Here is a 16040-nt window from a genome sequence, read left to right as displayed (position 1 = left end):
CAGAAAACAAATACTGTACCAAGGAAACGAGATGCTTGAAAGAGATGAGCAGCAGCCAATTTTCACAGGAAGTAACACCTGCTCCTGAGCCACTTCCTTGACACATTTACTGTATGACCTGTCCACTTTCCAACAGCCTACAAGTGCACTCCGTGCTCCAAGACTGGGGAGGTCTTGCTTCCTGTTCTTATCAGTTTTTATGTGCGTCACAGCGCACAAGAGCTCCAGGTCCAGACTAGATATGATCATCTCATCATTAATACGAAATGACTGATATCGAAATTGTATCTGACACCATAAAACTAAGCAGACGTCGTTCTCTTCACCTGGTGTGTAGACTGGGAATGTTCCGAAAACTCCAATTTCAGCTTTATCTCTGCGAAATGTTAGCAGATCTTAAGTGATTCTTCTTACGAACTGCATTTCAGACTAATAGAGTTTCCTAAGCTGCTGAGCACTGATTTACTTGCAGGCAGAAAGCTCGGATGTGCCACTGGCATCTGTTTTGGGTGAGATACATAAAAGGAGTTTACATGTCTAGTTTCCTGCCTGCACTCTTCTAAAGTACTGTAGGTTACAATTACTACTGTCACTTAATTTATAAAGATATCCCTAAGAATACCCATGTCTTTCTTGATAGAAAGAAACTGCATACTATGTGTATAGCGTTATGTCTTTTATTAATCACATTACAGTTCTTCTTATTATAAGCTGTTACCTGACCCATAAACCATAGTAAGACTACTTTATACCCTTGAAATAGACTCTTTTTAGACAAAGTAAAAACAGGTCATTGGAAATACACCAATGCACTAAATCAGAGCTTCCCTCACCTGCTTAGAAACAGCAGTTTCTGCGTGACCTCACCAGGAAACGTGCAGACACATGAGACAGCAAGTGCCACTGGGCCACATGACAGTGTCATACCAACGTGATGAGACCGTTCTCGAGACGTCTAGAAGATTCTGCTAGATTAAACAAGTATGCATCCTGTACAGTAGTTAGACACGCAAAGACGGTTAATATCTGCAGTTTAAACAAAGCTCTGTGCCTTCCTTTTAATATCCTTTACTGACGGTGATTCTTTTTGTCAGCCCCATGAACAGGCTCGTGTGTTACGACCAGCAATCAGAAACCTGTTACCAGTCCCCAGCGCCGGCTAATTCCACAAAGCACTGCCGCACATGTTAATCAGTCAGTCTCCACTCCTTATAAACACTCATTTGGGATCGGTCAGCGCTCAGTATTGGTTTCTCCCTTGGATCTCCTACCTCGCCTGTAGTTCTCTTTGACTTCCTGTTCTTAACCCTTGACCTTTTGGATATTTGTCTGCTTAAGGACTACATCTTTGCCTAGCGTTTTGGATTGCTCGCCTGATATACCTTTTGGCAGCTCGCCGTAGCATCGTCTCCCAGTGTCCCACTCCCCTTCATGTGTGTTATAGAATGGAGTTTATTTAATGAAAGTTCGGGAGGGCTGACAACAGCCACGCTCAATCATTCCCAGCCGTCAGGTATTAGCAATCCCTCCCTTCGTCCTTCCTGCATCGAACGCTATAAATACCAAACGCGATATCCCTCTCCCTCGCGTCCCACTTTTGCATCCCACCTTCACCCCATCTCCACCTCTGCAGCTGCCCCTTGGTTACCTGGCGGGGGGGTCCTGTGGCCAGGAGGTCGGCCCTCAGCCAAGCAGGTTAAGCCAAACATTCGCTCCACAATAGTTTGTTACGCTTCGATTTTGGGCGTTGTCATTCCTCGTGAATTCAAAATGATAGCTCTAGGTGTCTTATGAGGTTGTGCGCGTGGGATTCGAAATCCCAGTTTTTTTAATCTTCCAGAGTTGCAGATGCAGTACAAATGAGCAGTCTAAAGTGCAGAATGAGAACAGGAATTCGTTTTGTGGAGATGACAAAGATGGCAAGAATAAAGTTTCATAACAGCATTTGATTGGTGGTGCCAGCTTTATCAAGCTTCCTTTTCAGCAGGTTTTGGGATTATCTGTTCAATATTTTAAGCAAAAACCATCAAGCCAGGTCATACATACTGTATATAAATATACTTTGGTCTGAGTGCTTCAGGCTTTGACAGAGAGGTAGTTTGTGTTCTTATCGTGGATTGTGGTAGAAATTGCCCCTTAATCCGAGCCTCGTGCATTTTACAGCATATTACAAGCCCTCTGTATGCGCTACAGTCCTCTGACAGCACTAGCCCTGGGCCATCACAGTGTGCTATCAGAGGGAACATACTGCAGGGCCGATCCATGCATCAGAGCGTGGTTGTATCACACACGTCTGTGATCAGAAAAGCAGCGAGAGTCCTTCTGAGGAACTGGAGGATGTGTACGTGCAGTGCTGGAGCCACACAGCCAGTCAGGTGGGTGCTGACATCAAGGATAACTGCAGGATAAGTAACCCTTTCTATACAGCTGGGTCACTTCCAGGCGTGAGGTGTGATTAATCTGTAGGAATGGAAACAAAACCCATAAGATTTCCTTGAAGAGACAGCTCGTAGATATATCCTTGAATATATTTTACACCTGTTGGACACAAATTAAAGGCTTACAAATATTGTTTTGCTGCACAAATAGTAAATGTCCTTGGTGAAGTCTCCCTTTTCCAGAAGCTAAATCCCACATGCTATGGAGCTCTGCAAGACACGTCTTATTCTAATCCATTCACAATCATCACTCCGCACATTTTAATGTTTGGCCAAATGAGCTACTTATACAGTTAATAAATTAGCTGTTTGCTGTTTTTTTCAGTGACCCAAATCTGTCTGTCGATGCGAAGAAACAGATGCTGATGACATTAAACCTCTGGCTGTTCCTCTTGAAGGGGTGAGGCAGTCGTCAAGCCAATTCTAACATTTCTGTGCAGTCTGGTAGATCCTTATTAAATGCTCAGATTGACACAGGTATAGATATTCCGTCTTAAATCCTATGTTTTTTATTACACGTTTGTCTCATTGAAGTGATCTAAGCAAAGAACATTCACTTTGCAAAACGCATTGTGAGAAATTACTGGGCTGTTGAAGATGAAATGTCATGAGTCTGTAGCTGTCAGTCACAAAAAGGTTTCCTGCAAGAATTGTCTTTTTTTTTTTGATAAGCGCTGTGCATTTTTCCTGATTCAGGACACAATGGGTCTGTCCACGGAGAGATGAATCAGACTTTTCAGAGTGGAGGAACAAATCGCGTTTATGTTCTTCCAGTTTGTCAGACTCCAGCACACACAGTGTAATGATGCAAACACAGGAATGCTGATAGGGAGTTTTATAGCTTTAGGCACAAGGGCCTATGAGCCCATTCAGCTGAGGAAAGAGTTCTGGTTTTCATAATGGGAGCAGAAACATGCATTGCATTAATAACACTGAAGTTCCTTTTTTTAAAAACATATGTGTGGGTTTCCTCTGGGGGGCTCCGGCTTCCTTGCACAGTTAAAAGATACTGGTAGGCTGATTGGCTTCCGGGTAACCTGGCCCTGGTGTGAGTGTGTGCGTGTCTGTGTCTGTCTGCCCTGTGATGGACTGGTGTCCAGTCCAGGGTGTGTCCTGCCTTATGCCCTTTGCTTGCTGGGATAGGCCCCGGCTACCCACAACCCTTTATTGGATAAAGTGGTTAGATATGAATGGATGTGTTCATATATATTCAGTATATAGTAACAGTGCATGTGAAAATGGTAACATATTTTATCCTCTCATCCTTTCTATTGTGTTCTGTAATGTCCTTCTCTCAGTAAATCTGAATTCTGTGAGCTCTGACCCTTCACATTGCTCTAACTCTCCCCTCTTAGTCGGAATTATGGTTTTACAGAGGGGAAACAAAGGGTGGTCAACTGATTTTCTTTCTAAAACCGGAATATTTAATGGAATCTGACTGTATTCCTATTCAAGGTAAGATGGTAAATAATCTCTGAACTGGCTTCATCACTCTGTTCTCCTCCCCACTGATAGCTGATGTGTGGGGAGCGTTCTGGCGCACTATGGCTGCCGTCAACATCATCCAGGTGGGGCTGCACACTGGTGGTGGTGGAGGGGATCCCCATTACCTGTAAAGCGCTTTGAGTGGAGTGTCTAGAAAAACACTACATAAAATGACTATATTTCACTATATGAAATTCAGTTTACAGAGTTTTCCCAAATAAAACAAGAAATGCTTAGCAATCAGTATGCTTACTATATATTGTAACTCCCTTATACGTACTGTATAGAGTTGTAGTGTATTTTTGAAAAGAAGGTGGTTATCTTGTCAGGGTGACTAAGATCATACTAAAGCACAGATTACAATAGTATAGTCCCCTGTTGTCCTCCTACACACCAGCCCTGTGAATGGGGGAGATTGCAGTGGGACCTGTCACATATATTGTAATGGGAGGTTGAAACTAGAAGGCTGGGATCGATGCCCTATTCATTTGGTGGTTTTGTATTGCACTCTGCTTTCAAAGCAATACGATTTTAATAAGGAATTTTTTAACATGCACCCGACATGCATTATAACGTTTGGCATTCAGTAGAGAGGATTTATCTCCATACATCTGTTCTTCATTACTGCAGGTGATGTGCTGATGCTGTTTCTTTCATTTGACCTGATTGGTAAGGCGCCTCAGGGAATTGCCTTAAGGTACATTTTAATCACTTTCAAACACAGCTCCAGACTTACAGTGCTGCCCGTCAGGAACTGGGCTGTGGACAGTGACGGCTTTTGAAGTCTTTGCTAAACACGCAGTAAAGCACGACAGCAAAAACAGTGGGTTCACACTTTCATTTTCCCCGACTTAAGGTTTCAAATCTCCCAGCTGGCGTGAAATGTCTTCCTCTTTGTCACCTAATAACACTTCCTAACCGAATGTTTAATTCATGTTTTGAACTGACACTTCATCTGCCATAGTGATTTTTTTTTTGCTTGTTGTGCATGATTAACTACCTTTCAGATATGCGCACCTCACTTTTACACATTGAGCTAAGGATTAGTAAGTAAAGAAATGAGTCTGTTGGATGACGGGGGAAGATGTTTTTAGATTCCTGTGGGCCAGAAATCATTTAAGGTTAAAAAAAAAGTAAGTTTTCCCAAAATGTTTCTGTTTGCTCTGTGTTCTTTGATACACTGCACTGCACTGCATTGACCAAACAGAAATTCTGCCCAAATTATTATTATTTTGTTCATGTGTCACTACAACTGTTCAAATCTAATACCTCTGGTTACATTGCTTTCATTGACATTGAACAGCGTAGAGATGTTGTGATGATAAGTAATCTTATTATGGAGAAACTGGACGAGTATCTATAAAATACATGAATTCGTGAGTGATGTGGCAGTTGGCACTGCTACCTCAGGGCTTGGTTCTGGGGTCGATTCTGGAAAACCTTCTGTGTGGAGTCTGCATGCTGTCCCCCCCATGCTCACATGATAGCATGGGCTCAGTGTGCTGGAACCCTTCTCAGGAATGAGCAGTTTTCTAGTAATGAACATGATAGATCGTTTCTATTTTTTTAGTTTTTAGGTATTGTTAAAAACTATTCAATCTATTCTAATTGTTTTTAACAATTGAATGTTACAATTCAAATGTATTTTATTTTAATATCCTATAAAATCACTCCATCGTCAAAACTGCAGAGTATAGAAGGAGAACTTTGCATGTCTAGTGATATTAATGTTATTTTTTAAGACCTTTTTACATTTAAGGTAACATGAATTCCTTTACAATTGGCTATCGGACTGTTCAGGAAAGACACGCTTTGCATTGCAGAGTAGTGTTAAACAATGAGTGTGATTCCTGTTGGTCACTTCTAGGCTCAAAGAGCTTATGCGTTATCAAGGCTTCCACTAAACACTCCAGTCCTAGTAATCTCAGTGAATGGTTTCCAGCACGTGTGACATTAAACAACGAACGATAAACAGAAAACTTCTGATAAATTCTAGATTTCTGTGATCCATGGTACAGAAACAGACTGTTCTGTCAATATAATATAAATCTTCCAGTACAAAATCTTTTATTTCCCAGCAAAGTAGATACTGTACAAAGAAATTCAATTAATTAATAGAAACTACTAAACACAAGGGCAATGGGAAGGTGATAGATACTCATTGAAAAGAATTGGTGTTTGGAGCTTTTAAAGTTTTTCAGGGATCATTCTGTACAAGTGCAAATACCCTTTTTGATTATCTTCTCTGAGCAAATACTGAAAAAAAAACACTAACCCTAGCACTCCTCCTCTGGCAATTTTTGATCTGAGGGCTGTAAAAATCACAAATTCCTTCATGTAAAGAGATAACAGTGATGGACCCTCACATTCCTTCTCAGAAGTATTGATGTTTCCTAAAGCAAAGTAAAGCTTACACACAAGAAGATGAGGTAACCGAAAAACACACATTTTCATCATCGGTGGTGATCCAGCCTTATGTTCACCAGGACTTTCTCATTTGAAGGAATAGAGAGGCTAAAGAAAAACGTGCAGTTCAGCTTCTTTGGCTTCGAGGAGCTTCTGGATGAGGTGGGTCAGTGCTCGCTTCTATTCTGCTGCAGGACGTGATATCATCGCAGCTGTCTTTGTCTCCCCCCTGAGAGCAAGGAATTCCAGAGGCTCCTCATTCCCTTATATGGCTAACAGAGGGGAGTGTGGCAGGTAGTGCCGACTGCACTTACTGGTACTGCAGGGCTCTGAGGACGCCTGGAGAAGCAGTGAGTGTGCAGTGTGTGGACAGGGACGCCATGACAAAGCATGTCCCCTGGACTGCTGATGAGTCACTTTGCACCCAGGGCAGCTCCCCATCACTTCCACACCCGCTGACGAGGCCTGTTGACTGGGGAGCAGGCTCAAAACAGCCCCCGAGGTGCTTCCCCGAGACAGTCACTACGCAGAGTTTGCCTGTACGCACCCTGCCAGAGCCGGTTCCCTGTCCAGGACCCACGCTCCGGCACCGAGCAGAACTGATGCGTCCTGAAGGGAAGGCAGTTTCCTAGGCGCTCTTCCAAAGCTTTGTGATCGGCTCGGCCGCAGGAGTCGACAAACGATTAGGGCAGTTTGGCCCTGCAGATGCCCTGTTGTGTGTAACTAAATAAAAATCACATGATAAATCAATATAATTCCGTTAACAAAATAAAAGCTGCATATTTTAATCACCGAGTAAAACCATTCCGTCGTTCTCTTTTCTCACATTTTAAGTCGGAATCACGGTGATTTGTTTTTAATCCCACAATCAGATCATTCTGGGCTCACTACTTTGTGATTTCCTGTAGTGACCAGAAATGCTGGTGTCTAGTGCTGTCACTTTTTCCTTCTGTGAATTAATATTTTACAGACCTCATTTCTACCTTTACTTGGACTTTTTTCTTACAGTATTGGGAAGAACCAGCTCTTTGTCTGCACTTTTTCTTGTGATTCCTCCATTATCTTGGCCAATATCTTTGAATACCTGAAGCTTGGTGTACTACTGGGTTCTTGTGCCCTGTTTCGGGCCTTATAAAGTGTGTTCTTTCTCCTCTTATTTTTCTTCATTGATCTATTAGGCAATTAGGGGGACCTTAATGTAGCAGTGCATTTTTTTCTCACACAAAACCCTTTTGAATCCATCTATTTGTGTGGATTCATTACAAACAGAGCATGACTGAGCTGCAGAAGGAATAGAGAGGCCAGCTGTGAGCTTATGAGCAACAGTATGAGAGGCCTGTGACCAGCACAGTCCCTACAGGCTGGCCGTTCTGTTCTGGAGCATATCTTCGAAACGCATGCCATGACAGACTTCCACCTGCAATAGGTGTGATAAGAGGGGCTGAATATGATTTACATCTTGTTCTTTTTCTTTGTATTCAATGAATGGAGTATCAGCAAGCCTATCGTTTCACAGTCACAATTTTGTAGATTTTAGATAGAGAATTGGACTCGCTGTCATAAAAGCCTTCCATTCCTCAGTTTGGATGTTTTTATTTTGGTCTGAACAAAAGATTTTCAGCAAGGATTTCCAATTGGCCTTCAGCTGTTCAATCCAATGACCTAAGTGTGCGGTGTTTCTGTACAGACCTCTATAACGACGTCACAGAAATCGAAAGGGACGTTCTCAGGGGGCAGACCCAGGACCAGATTGTGCCGTAATGGAAAACATTCTGATGGACTTTAGATAAAGGTGAAGACACTGTGGCTGCTCAGATTACACTGCAGATCTGAGTGGTGCTCAGTTCCAGTCTGGGAGAATGATTGAGCTCATCATTAACTTCATTGGACCAGCTTAACATTGTTCGTAGGTCTTCAGCTGCTGCTGATTTCAACTGAGCTGGAAAACCCGGTGGATTGTGGTCCTCAAGGACTGGAGTTGTGCACCTCTGTCCAAAACCACGGGTCTCCCACTCCATTCCTAGAGATGCCGGTACAATTCTCGGTTTTGTTCCACCCCCCTTCTCAGTTAATTTAATTATTTAATTAGCTGCGGAATTGTAAAACAGTACTTACTCCTAACAAGGCTCTGAAGTGATTTATAGGCAACTGTACTTTTAAAATGAATGCAGCTGTAATCCACCGTAAAAGAAAAAATCATATATACATCCAATTTAAAACCAAATTATAGGATGTTTTATAATTGACTACTAAACTGAGGTTAGGACAAACACCAGTAGACACACTCCCTGTGGGAACTGAGTTTGAAGCCCATGTTCTAAACCAGCCAACCTTGAGTTACTCAGCACATCACCTTTGCAGCCTGTGTACCGGTTATCAGTGATGTTACATTCTTGAGGAGATTTAATCAGAAATGCTGGGATTCCTGATACTTCAACAGCAATATGTAAAGTAAAGCACCAGGCTCAGATTAATTTAAACACTAAATAAAAATTAATGTTCACCGATAATAAAAATGTAATCACTTAGAGTCTTGCCAGACTTCTTATATCTTATTGTTCTATTGTAGTCTGAAATCGAGAAGTTGCTTGCTAGTTTTTCAAGTGGAAAATGAAAAATGCATGCTGACAGATTGCGATCAGCACCAGCAGTGTGGACATGTGAGGGGGGGTGAGAGGGAGAAGGAACTTCATGACTCATTCCTGAATCGTGATTCAGGAGTGAAGCTGCGCCTTCTGTTCTGTAGAAGTGAGGTATTAATTTGTAACAGGACTCTGTACTGTTCTGTGTTTTATACTGGCTCTCTGAGAGAATAGACTTGGCTAACATGTTTATACGGACGTCTAAAATTAAATCTATCATTAGGGAAAATACAAAATGCAGCATGCAGTATCAAATATTGATTAGTGAAGACATCACTTACGTCAAACGTAAAACAGTCTTCCATTCTCACCTTTGTCAGCCTTATATCATAAAATATTCCACCTCTTTGTACTGTATGTGAGTTTCTATAATGAACCACAGTGAGCTTTTCAGTTGTTTTTTTTTATTTTCTGACCACCCTCCTGATAAAAGGATTTCAAGATTGAAGGATTTAAGGAGCTAGGGCATGTAAGTGCACTAACCCAACAATGAGAGAACACCATTAACTTTAAAAAAAAGTTATTATTACCAATCTTGCAAAACACGCTACTGTTCAAGCTGAATTTGAGGAAATCCTGTTAGAAGCACAACCACTGCACACATCGATAACAATTTGTAGCCTAATATGGTAATACAAACCACCCAGTAACAAAAACCACTTGATCCCTTAAAAGTAGTGATCAGTAAAGTTTAAAAGTGAGGTGTATTCATAAACACATATTTCAAACTGTTTGACTCTTACAGATGAGGTATGAAAGAGGTGAGCAAATATATATTATACATTTTATATACGTGACATCCACAGTACAAATGATCCTTTAATACTGTTTGTTAGTGACCCATTGATAAATCCACGTTCCATAAAAAAAGATTGAAACCTTTTTATTTATGTGCTTCATTATTTTTAAACTATTAGAAACTCCCTATAAACAGTACTTTCATGCACTGCTTTCATACTTGGGCAAATAATGAAAACACTTTCTGTAATTATCTGCATATTCAGAGATCATGGCGGCCTGCGTGTGTAAATTCTGATATGGAGCCAAAGATCCATTTTTGGTTACAAAAGTGGTTCCTGTTGTGGCTTTGTGACACAGGCCTGGCCAATCATTTTCCTGGCATTGTATGACCTTTATCTGGCTTGATCACCACCTGATAAGAGCTGGGCAGGGGAATAACGCTAAATGAAATTAATAAATGAAAGAAACTGTAGACGCGATGTGCACACACAGTCACGCTGAGCCAGTATGCAGCTCACACAATTAGCAGCATTAGAAATGTTTTCTTGGGGAAAGCAAATTTCATCCTCCTTTTTCTACGAATCAGCCGACCAGTCAGAAGGATTACAAACAAACTAGGTTCCGTCCCCTAAAACATTTACTTTTAGCGCAGTCCTGGGTAGTTTGGTCGTGGCGAGATTGTTCCGTGTTTCTTAAAATCCAACCCACCCTTCCTCCCACCACCAGCCCCTCTGCAGGGCCTAAAGAGACACAGCCCCCTTCATGTTCAGGCGTGCTTGGCATCCCTGTTAGTAATATTAACCCTTCTGCTTCTCTTTGCATTCTTATTTTATTTCTAGTTGGGGTTTTTCAGGGGCTTTTTTGCCTTTGGAATATTTTTCGCAGATGTAAACGAAAGCCGGTATAGACAGACCTGGACCTAGCGATTTCGAGAAGCCACGTGTTCATTTACAGAATGCAGGGGGGACTTTATTGTGTCAGCAGCTATGACTTATTGAAGCCGTGCGGCGTTAGATCCCATATCAGGCTGGCCTTTTGCGACTACCCAGACGCCCTGTGACTGATATCACAACTTGAGTCATTTTCTCTCTCTGATTCTGTCAATAACTCGTGCGCCTTTTCCGCTTCTCAGATGAATAAATACGCAAGCAGACCTAAGACCCTAGCCAGCCTAGGGTGCTGTCTTCAGGTTCTGGCGCTCCGACTCTCTCATCTTCCTCCTTCAGGGAAACTCAGTGGGTGACGTCATCCAGCCAGTGATGGGGGTCTGTGAGCAGGGCTCCTTGGAGACAGGTGTTCCGTCATTTACAGGTGCGCTTAGTAATCTCCCCAGACCCCAGTTTCTGACTACAAAGCTGCGCAAAAATAAGTAAATGAGGCGTCAACGTTTTAGACATTGCGTCTGCTGTGGCCGTCACCTGGCAAAGCAAACTGTGTGGACAGGTGGAGACTGTCCTGTCTGTATAAGACCTTTAACACAGCTGTGCTCCTGCACTCTGTATAGGCCATGTTCTGCTGTCTCGCACTAAGTCTTTGCCCTTTGCCTGTTTTTTAATCATGTTTCAATAGAAATGTTTTAAAGATTTAAGTTTCCTATTTGAGACAGCTTTTTTGAACAAGCAGTTTTAATTTCCCATTAATAATTTGTAGACCTTTTCCGACTTTTTTCTCCCCATAAGTGCCCACAAATGTTTTCGAAAGGTTGAAGAAAAGCTGGATTGCACAGTGGTGCAGAAGTTAGCGTTGCTGCCTCGTAGCTCCTGGACGCTGGGTTCATTTCCTGGGATGCTGTCCGTGTGGAGTTTGCATGTTCTCCCCATTCACATGGGTTTCCTCCCACAGTCCAAAGACATACTGGTAGGTTAGTTGGCTTCCTGGTTAATTGGCCTGGTGTGAGAATTTGTCAGTGTGCGCTCTGGGATAAACTGGCAACCTGTCCAGGGTGCACCTTGCCTTGCGCCTGTTGCTAACTGGGATAGGATCCAGCTCCCCTGCTACCCTGAACTGCATACAGAGGTCTCAAGACATTCTTTGCAATGATGTGGAGGCATGGTCTGGTAATTCAAACTCTTCCCATACAAACACTGGGCGCATACAAACAATCAGGGCATTTGAAATCAAGATATGTCATTGAAGTCACAGAAAGGACTTCTGCACCCGTGTTACCCCATGTCTCACGGGCAGCTGCAACCAGGGAAAGCAGAAAAACTCAGTGGAAAATCCTTTTTAAATGGACTTCTCGGAAAGCTGAGCTGCAGTACCTCGCTGCTCCAGAAGAGGGCGCCTAACAAGCGTAGTCTTGGGAGATTAATGTAGGGCAGTGAGTGTTGCATAGAGCCCGGCACAGGTGTCTGAAATCATCCACGGGATTTGATGAAGCAGAGGGGGTGCTACGGTTTGTCTCAGGCCAGCGGCGGTTTTAGCCGTCCGCCAGACTGGCTTTCTTCGTATTTGTGCGTCTGCACCCTTTTTCGAGATGCTTTAATGATAAAACGCTTCTTCGTATCACATACACAGGACCGGCGGCTGTGAGCCCAGAAGCCAATTCACTGGCACCTGGTGCCGGTCATCTGAGGTTACAGTGCATTGGAATCCTAAAAATACACCCCGGGGTGGCCTATGATGCAGACACTCCCAGTTGCCTGTGGTTTGATACCCGTCTGTCTGTGCTGTGGTTCTGGGGCGTAAATTCCTATGAAACCCTCCGGCATCCCTCAGACTTGAAATGCACGACTCACAAGGACTTCATCTTTGATATTTTCAACAACAACAAAAAAACGCAATTTCCGTATGTTTTGGGTGATTACATTGTGATTACAATCTAGCCTTTTCGTGCGTTGAACGCGAGAAAGTTTAATGCATCCGGCCTTCATTTAATCGGATTTCATTTTCTCGTCTCGACCACGTAGCCTCGACCAGCCTGGAGCGTTATATGAATTTATTTGGATGCATTTATTAAAAGGCGAGTTTGATTCACAAATAGATCAACAGCAAAAGGGAAAAAAAATAGACCTGCAGGAACAACGCTCCACGTTTCTTTTTACAATATGTAGTGCTGTGTAAAACAGGCAGGCCCTGGTTTCATATACCTACAGTAGAAAAGGGGATACTATTGCATTAATGAGGGCTCGCAAGACTTTCCGTCTGCAGAACAGACAGGTTTGCGCATTCACAGCTTTCAATTCAATTCAAAACGCTTCACTCATCCCTGGAGGGTAACTTAAGGCGTGTCGTAAGCGACAGATGACAGGGGTGGGGGAAAAAGGTAGAGGGATAAATTAAAAACACACACGCACGGCAAAGCTTTCTTGAAGACCGCACGCCAGCGCGGCGAGTCTCTTTAAGAGGCGTGGCTGGATATCTGCGGAGGGACGGGCGGATTCCGACGAACTGGGGAGCCGGCCGCCAGCGCGCCGCTGTCTCTTTAAGGAAGTGGGGGTGCCCTGAGTGAGTTTATCGTACTGTACTATTAGGTGGGTTATCTGTTTCCAGACTGCAGTTCATTGTGAGAGCGTACTTCGCCCGTGCGTGTCTCCAGACGAGGAGAGGAAGGAGGCGAAGTGTTTTATTCGGGTTTTAAAGGAAAGGCGCGGTGGGATTGGAAGAGCATTTTATTTCTCCGTTCCGTTGTGTGTGGGGTTTTTTTTTAAATTCGATCCAAAGGGAGAAAAAACAACAACAACAACCACCCTGAAATGGCTACTGACGAGCTGGCATCCAAGCTGACCCGGCGGCTCCAGATCGAGGAGGGCGCGGAGGAGCCGGCGGCCGGCGGGGCGCAGGAGAACGGGGCGCAGGAGAAGCCGGCGACGGCCAACGCGGACTCGGAGCTGGGAGCCAAGCTGCTCCGCCGGACGGACCTGAACGAAGGGGTGGGGGAGCATCACCAGCCCAGCATGAAGGTGTTCAACCCGTACACCGAGTTCAAGGAGTTCTCCAGGAAGCAGATCAAGGACATGGAAAAGATGTTCAAGCAGTGAGTTGAGTTGCTTGTTTTCGGTTTTTGTCTCCCTTCCCCGCCTGGTATGAGCGCTGTCCCCCGCTCAGCGTGCTCACTGACGCCGGGGAGCTGAGCTCCTTATACCCGCTGGCTCGCCACTCTGTGGCAAGACTCGGATACCAAGTTTGTTTTACTTACCCTTTGACTAACATTGCAGGAGCAATCGGCAGTTATCAATCACTTATCGGTATTGCAGATTTTGCAAGTTGAACGCCCTGCGCCGCACATTTGTTTAAGCAATCAAACCGCCTGTGCTGAAGGTAAAACTTATCTGAACCGCTGAGCACTAGCTGAGTAGCGGCTATAGTTGGGGGACATTTAGCCAGACGCTCAGGGTGTTTAAACCCCGATTCTTATCCAGGATTACCGGCGAGTATTTCGGGGACATCTAGTTTCCCTGTATGTGGTTTGGGCACTAACGCATCGACTAACCGTGCATGTCGATCCACGCGTGTAAGCGCACTCCACTGGCTGTTCCTTAGTGCGTGGCTGGTGGGGTTGGTTGTAATGTGAACGCTTGCGGATGTGTGCAGTGGTGTTTCCACGTTTTCTTAGTCATTTCAACGTGCCTGCCCCACCCCTCTCTCCTCTACAACACTGATCGCCGCTGGCGCGACGTGACGGTAATAAAATTGAGCTTTGCCCGGTGTGGGAACCGGCAGGTACCGCTGACCTTCCCGTTCGGAGTTTGTTAAAACTGTGCTCGGTTGCACACCGCTCAATAAACGTCAGGCAGTGACTGTGTGGGATGTGTCAAGAGAGTGCAGGAACTCGTCGCTTGAACAGTGGAGCGGGTGTTAGCACACATTTCGTTAGGAAATGTAAAACTTCTGTTTTTCTTCTCTCTTTTTTTTTTTTGGAAGATGCGCAATTGCCCAAGCGAGTGATGATGAATCAAGGCCGTGCGGAAATGATGAGTCAAAGCCGAGTAGGAAACGAGCATGAGGCAGTCATAGAACACGCGTGGGTCCGCACGGGCTTCGGTCAGGGGCCATTGAGAGTGACGAGTGGACCTGCGTGTTGACATTAAAGGGAGCTGTTTATACAGCAGGGCTCTCGCTGGAGGAATGTGGGGGAAACACCTTGCTCAGGGGGTACAAATAGCAACGTCCCGCCTGGAATTATTAACCCAGGACCCTTCAAATCGCCTTAAGGCACGTGTTTAAATCGTCTTGCAGAAGGGTGACTGTGTGCTGTCAGACAGGTGTTGCAGGTCTTCTAGCTTGGCGTGCAACCCAGAGAGTTAGGGCTGACGGGAATGGAAGAAGTGAATTCCCTCCACTGTGTTAACCGTCACCTTGAAAAGGCTCCCGGCGGGACCTCGCCTCACAGGTGAAGCTGTACACAGACGAGCATCTCAGCCGTCATTCAAACCCGGAACCGCGGAGGCTGACATGACTGTTACCTTTGCCAACTCTTACTGACAGAAACAGCCAGACGTGACACGCACTGTAAGCGGAGTCGTGGCTAAAACTGCAGAAGTAAAAGCTTCTGCTTCATGGCTTAATCTAAGTGTCCGTTATTTCGCATGGAGCGGTTTTTCTCAGCATTGACGCCACCACCTTGTACCCTCGCCCTCCAGACCCCGAGTCTGTGAGACGGAGGAACGGGGAGCCCTCCAGTGTCGCTGTCGAGTGTGATATCGCACATCTGTTCCGATTTTCCCCCACTCATCCTGTTCAGACTGCTTTCCTTGAGTAAACTGTTAATTCCTCTCATATACGGGATTAAAATTCGCAGACGACACATTTCCTCAGGAACCCAGAGCAAAGCGGCACTGTGCTGTCGCAAAAGTGTTGCATTGTAGAGGACGAGTTCTGAGAAGATTAAGAAATAAAACCAGCACATACAGTAAGCAAGCAGTAATCAACACTGTATTTTAAAATCAAATCTGGTGCTTGTTTTGTTTGTTTTTTTCACTTCCCGACTTTATGGTGGTTGTCCTCCTCGTTGCCTTCGTTAAGATTCCTTTTGAGAAGACTTGAAAACGCTTCACCTTTCTTCGTCAGACCCATTCCCGAGTCCAACCCAACGTGTGCACTCCAGGCACCGGGCCGGGCTTGCCAGTTACACAACACGGGTCCCAATTAAAATTCCTGGGAAGAAATTGCTGCTAGGCTCTGGCGTTCGCCAATGGGTTTGAGTCCCAAACGGCGTCCGGAAAACAAGCTTGTGCTCCAGATGCCCGGCGAACAGATGCTCTTTGTCCGCAGTCAGACAGCCTGCCTGACAAGCAGGTCCTTACTTCCCTCTCTGCAGTGTAAGGGGGGGTCGTGTTATTCTCTCTGCCCAAGGGAATGTGCCCTGCTCTCTGGGCTAGCTGGGCAC

The 16040-nt window shown here is 44.6% G+C and overlaps 1 protein-coding gene across 1 annotated transcript in view; it reads left to right on the top strand.

Moving 5' to 3' along the window:
• Nucleotides 1–13007: 13007 nt before the first annotated feature.
• efhd2 (EF-hand domain family, member D2) overlaps nt 13008–16040 on the top strand; it is a 46690-nt gene continuing 43657 nt past the window's right edge. The window contains exon 1 of the mRNA XM_006641915.3: nt 13008–13688. Coding sequence (XP_006641978.1) covers nt 13408–13688 — 281 coding nt within the window. The 5' untranslated portion in view covers nt 13008–13407. The remainder of the gene's footprint in view (nt 13689–16040) is intronic.

This window comes from Lepisosteus oculatus, chromosome 25, assembly GCF_040954835.1.
Source record: "Lepisosteus oculatus isolate fLepOcu1 chromosome 25, fLepOcu1.hap2, whole genome shotgun sequence".
Lineage (NCBI taxonomy): Eukaryota > Metazoa > Chordata > Actinopteri > Semionotiformes > Lepisosteidae > Lepisosteus > Lepisosteus oculatus.
This window is presented reverse-complemented; position numbering and strand designations above follow the sequence as displayed.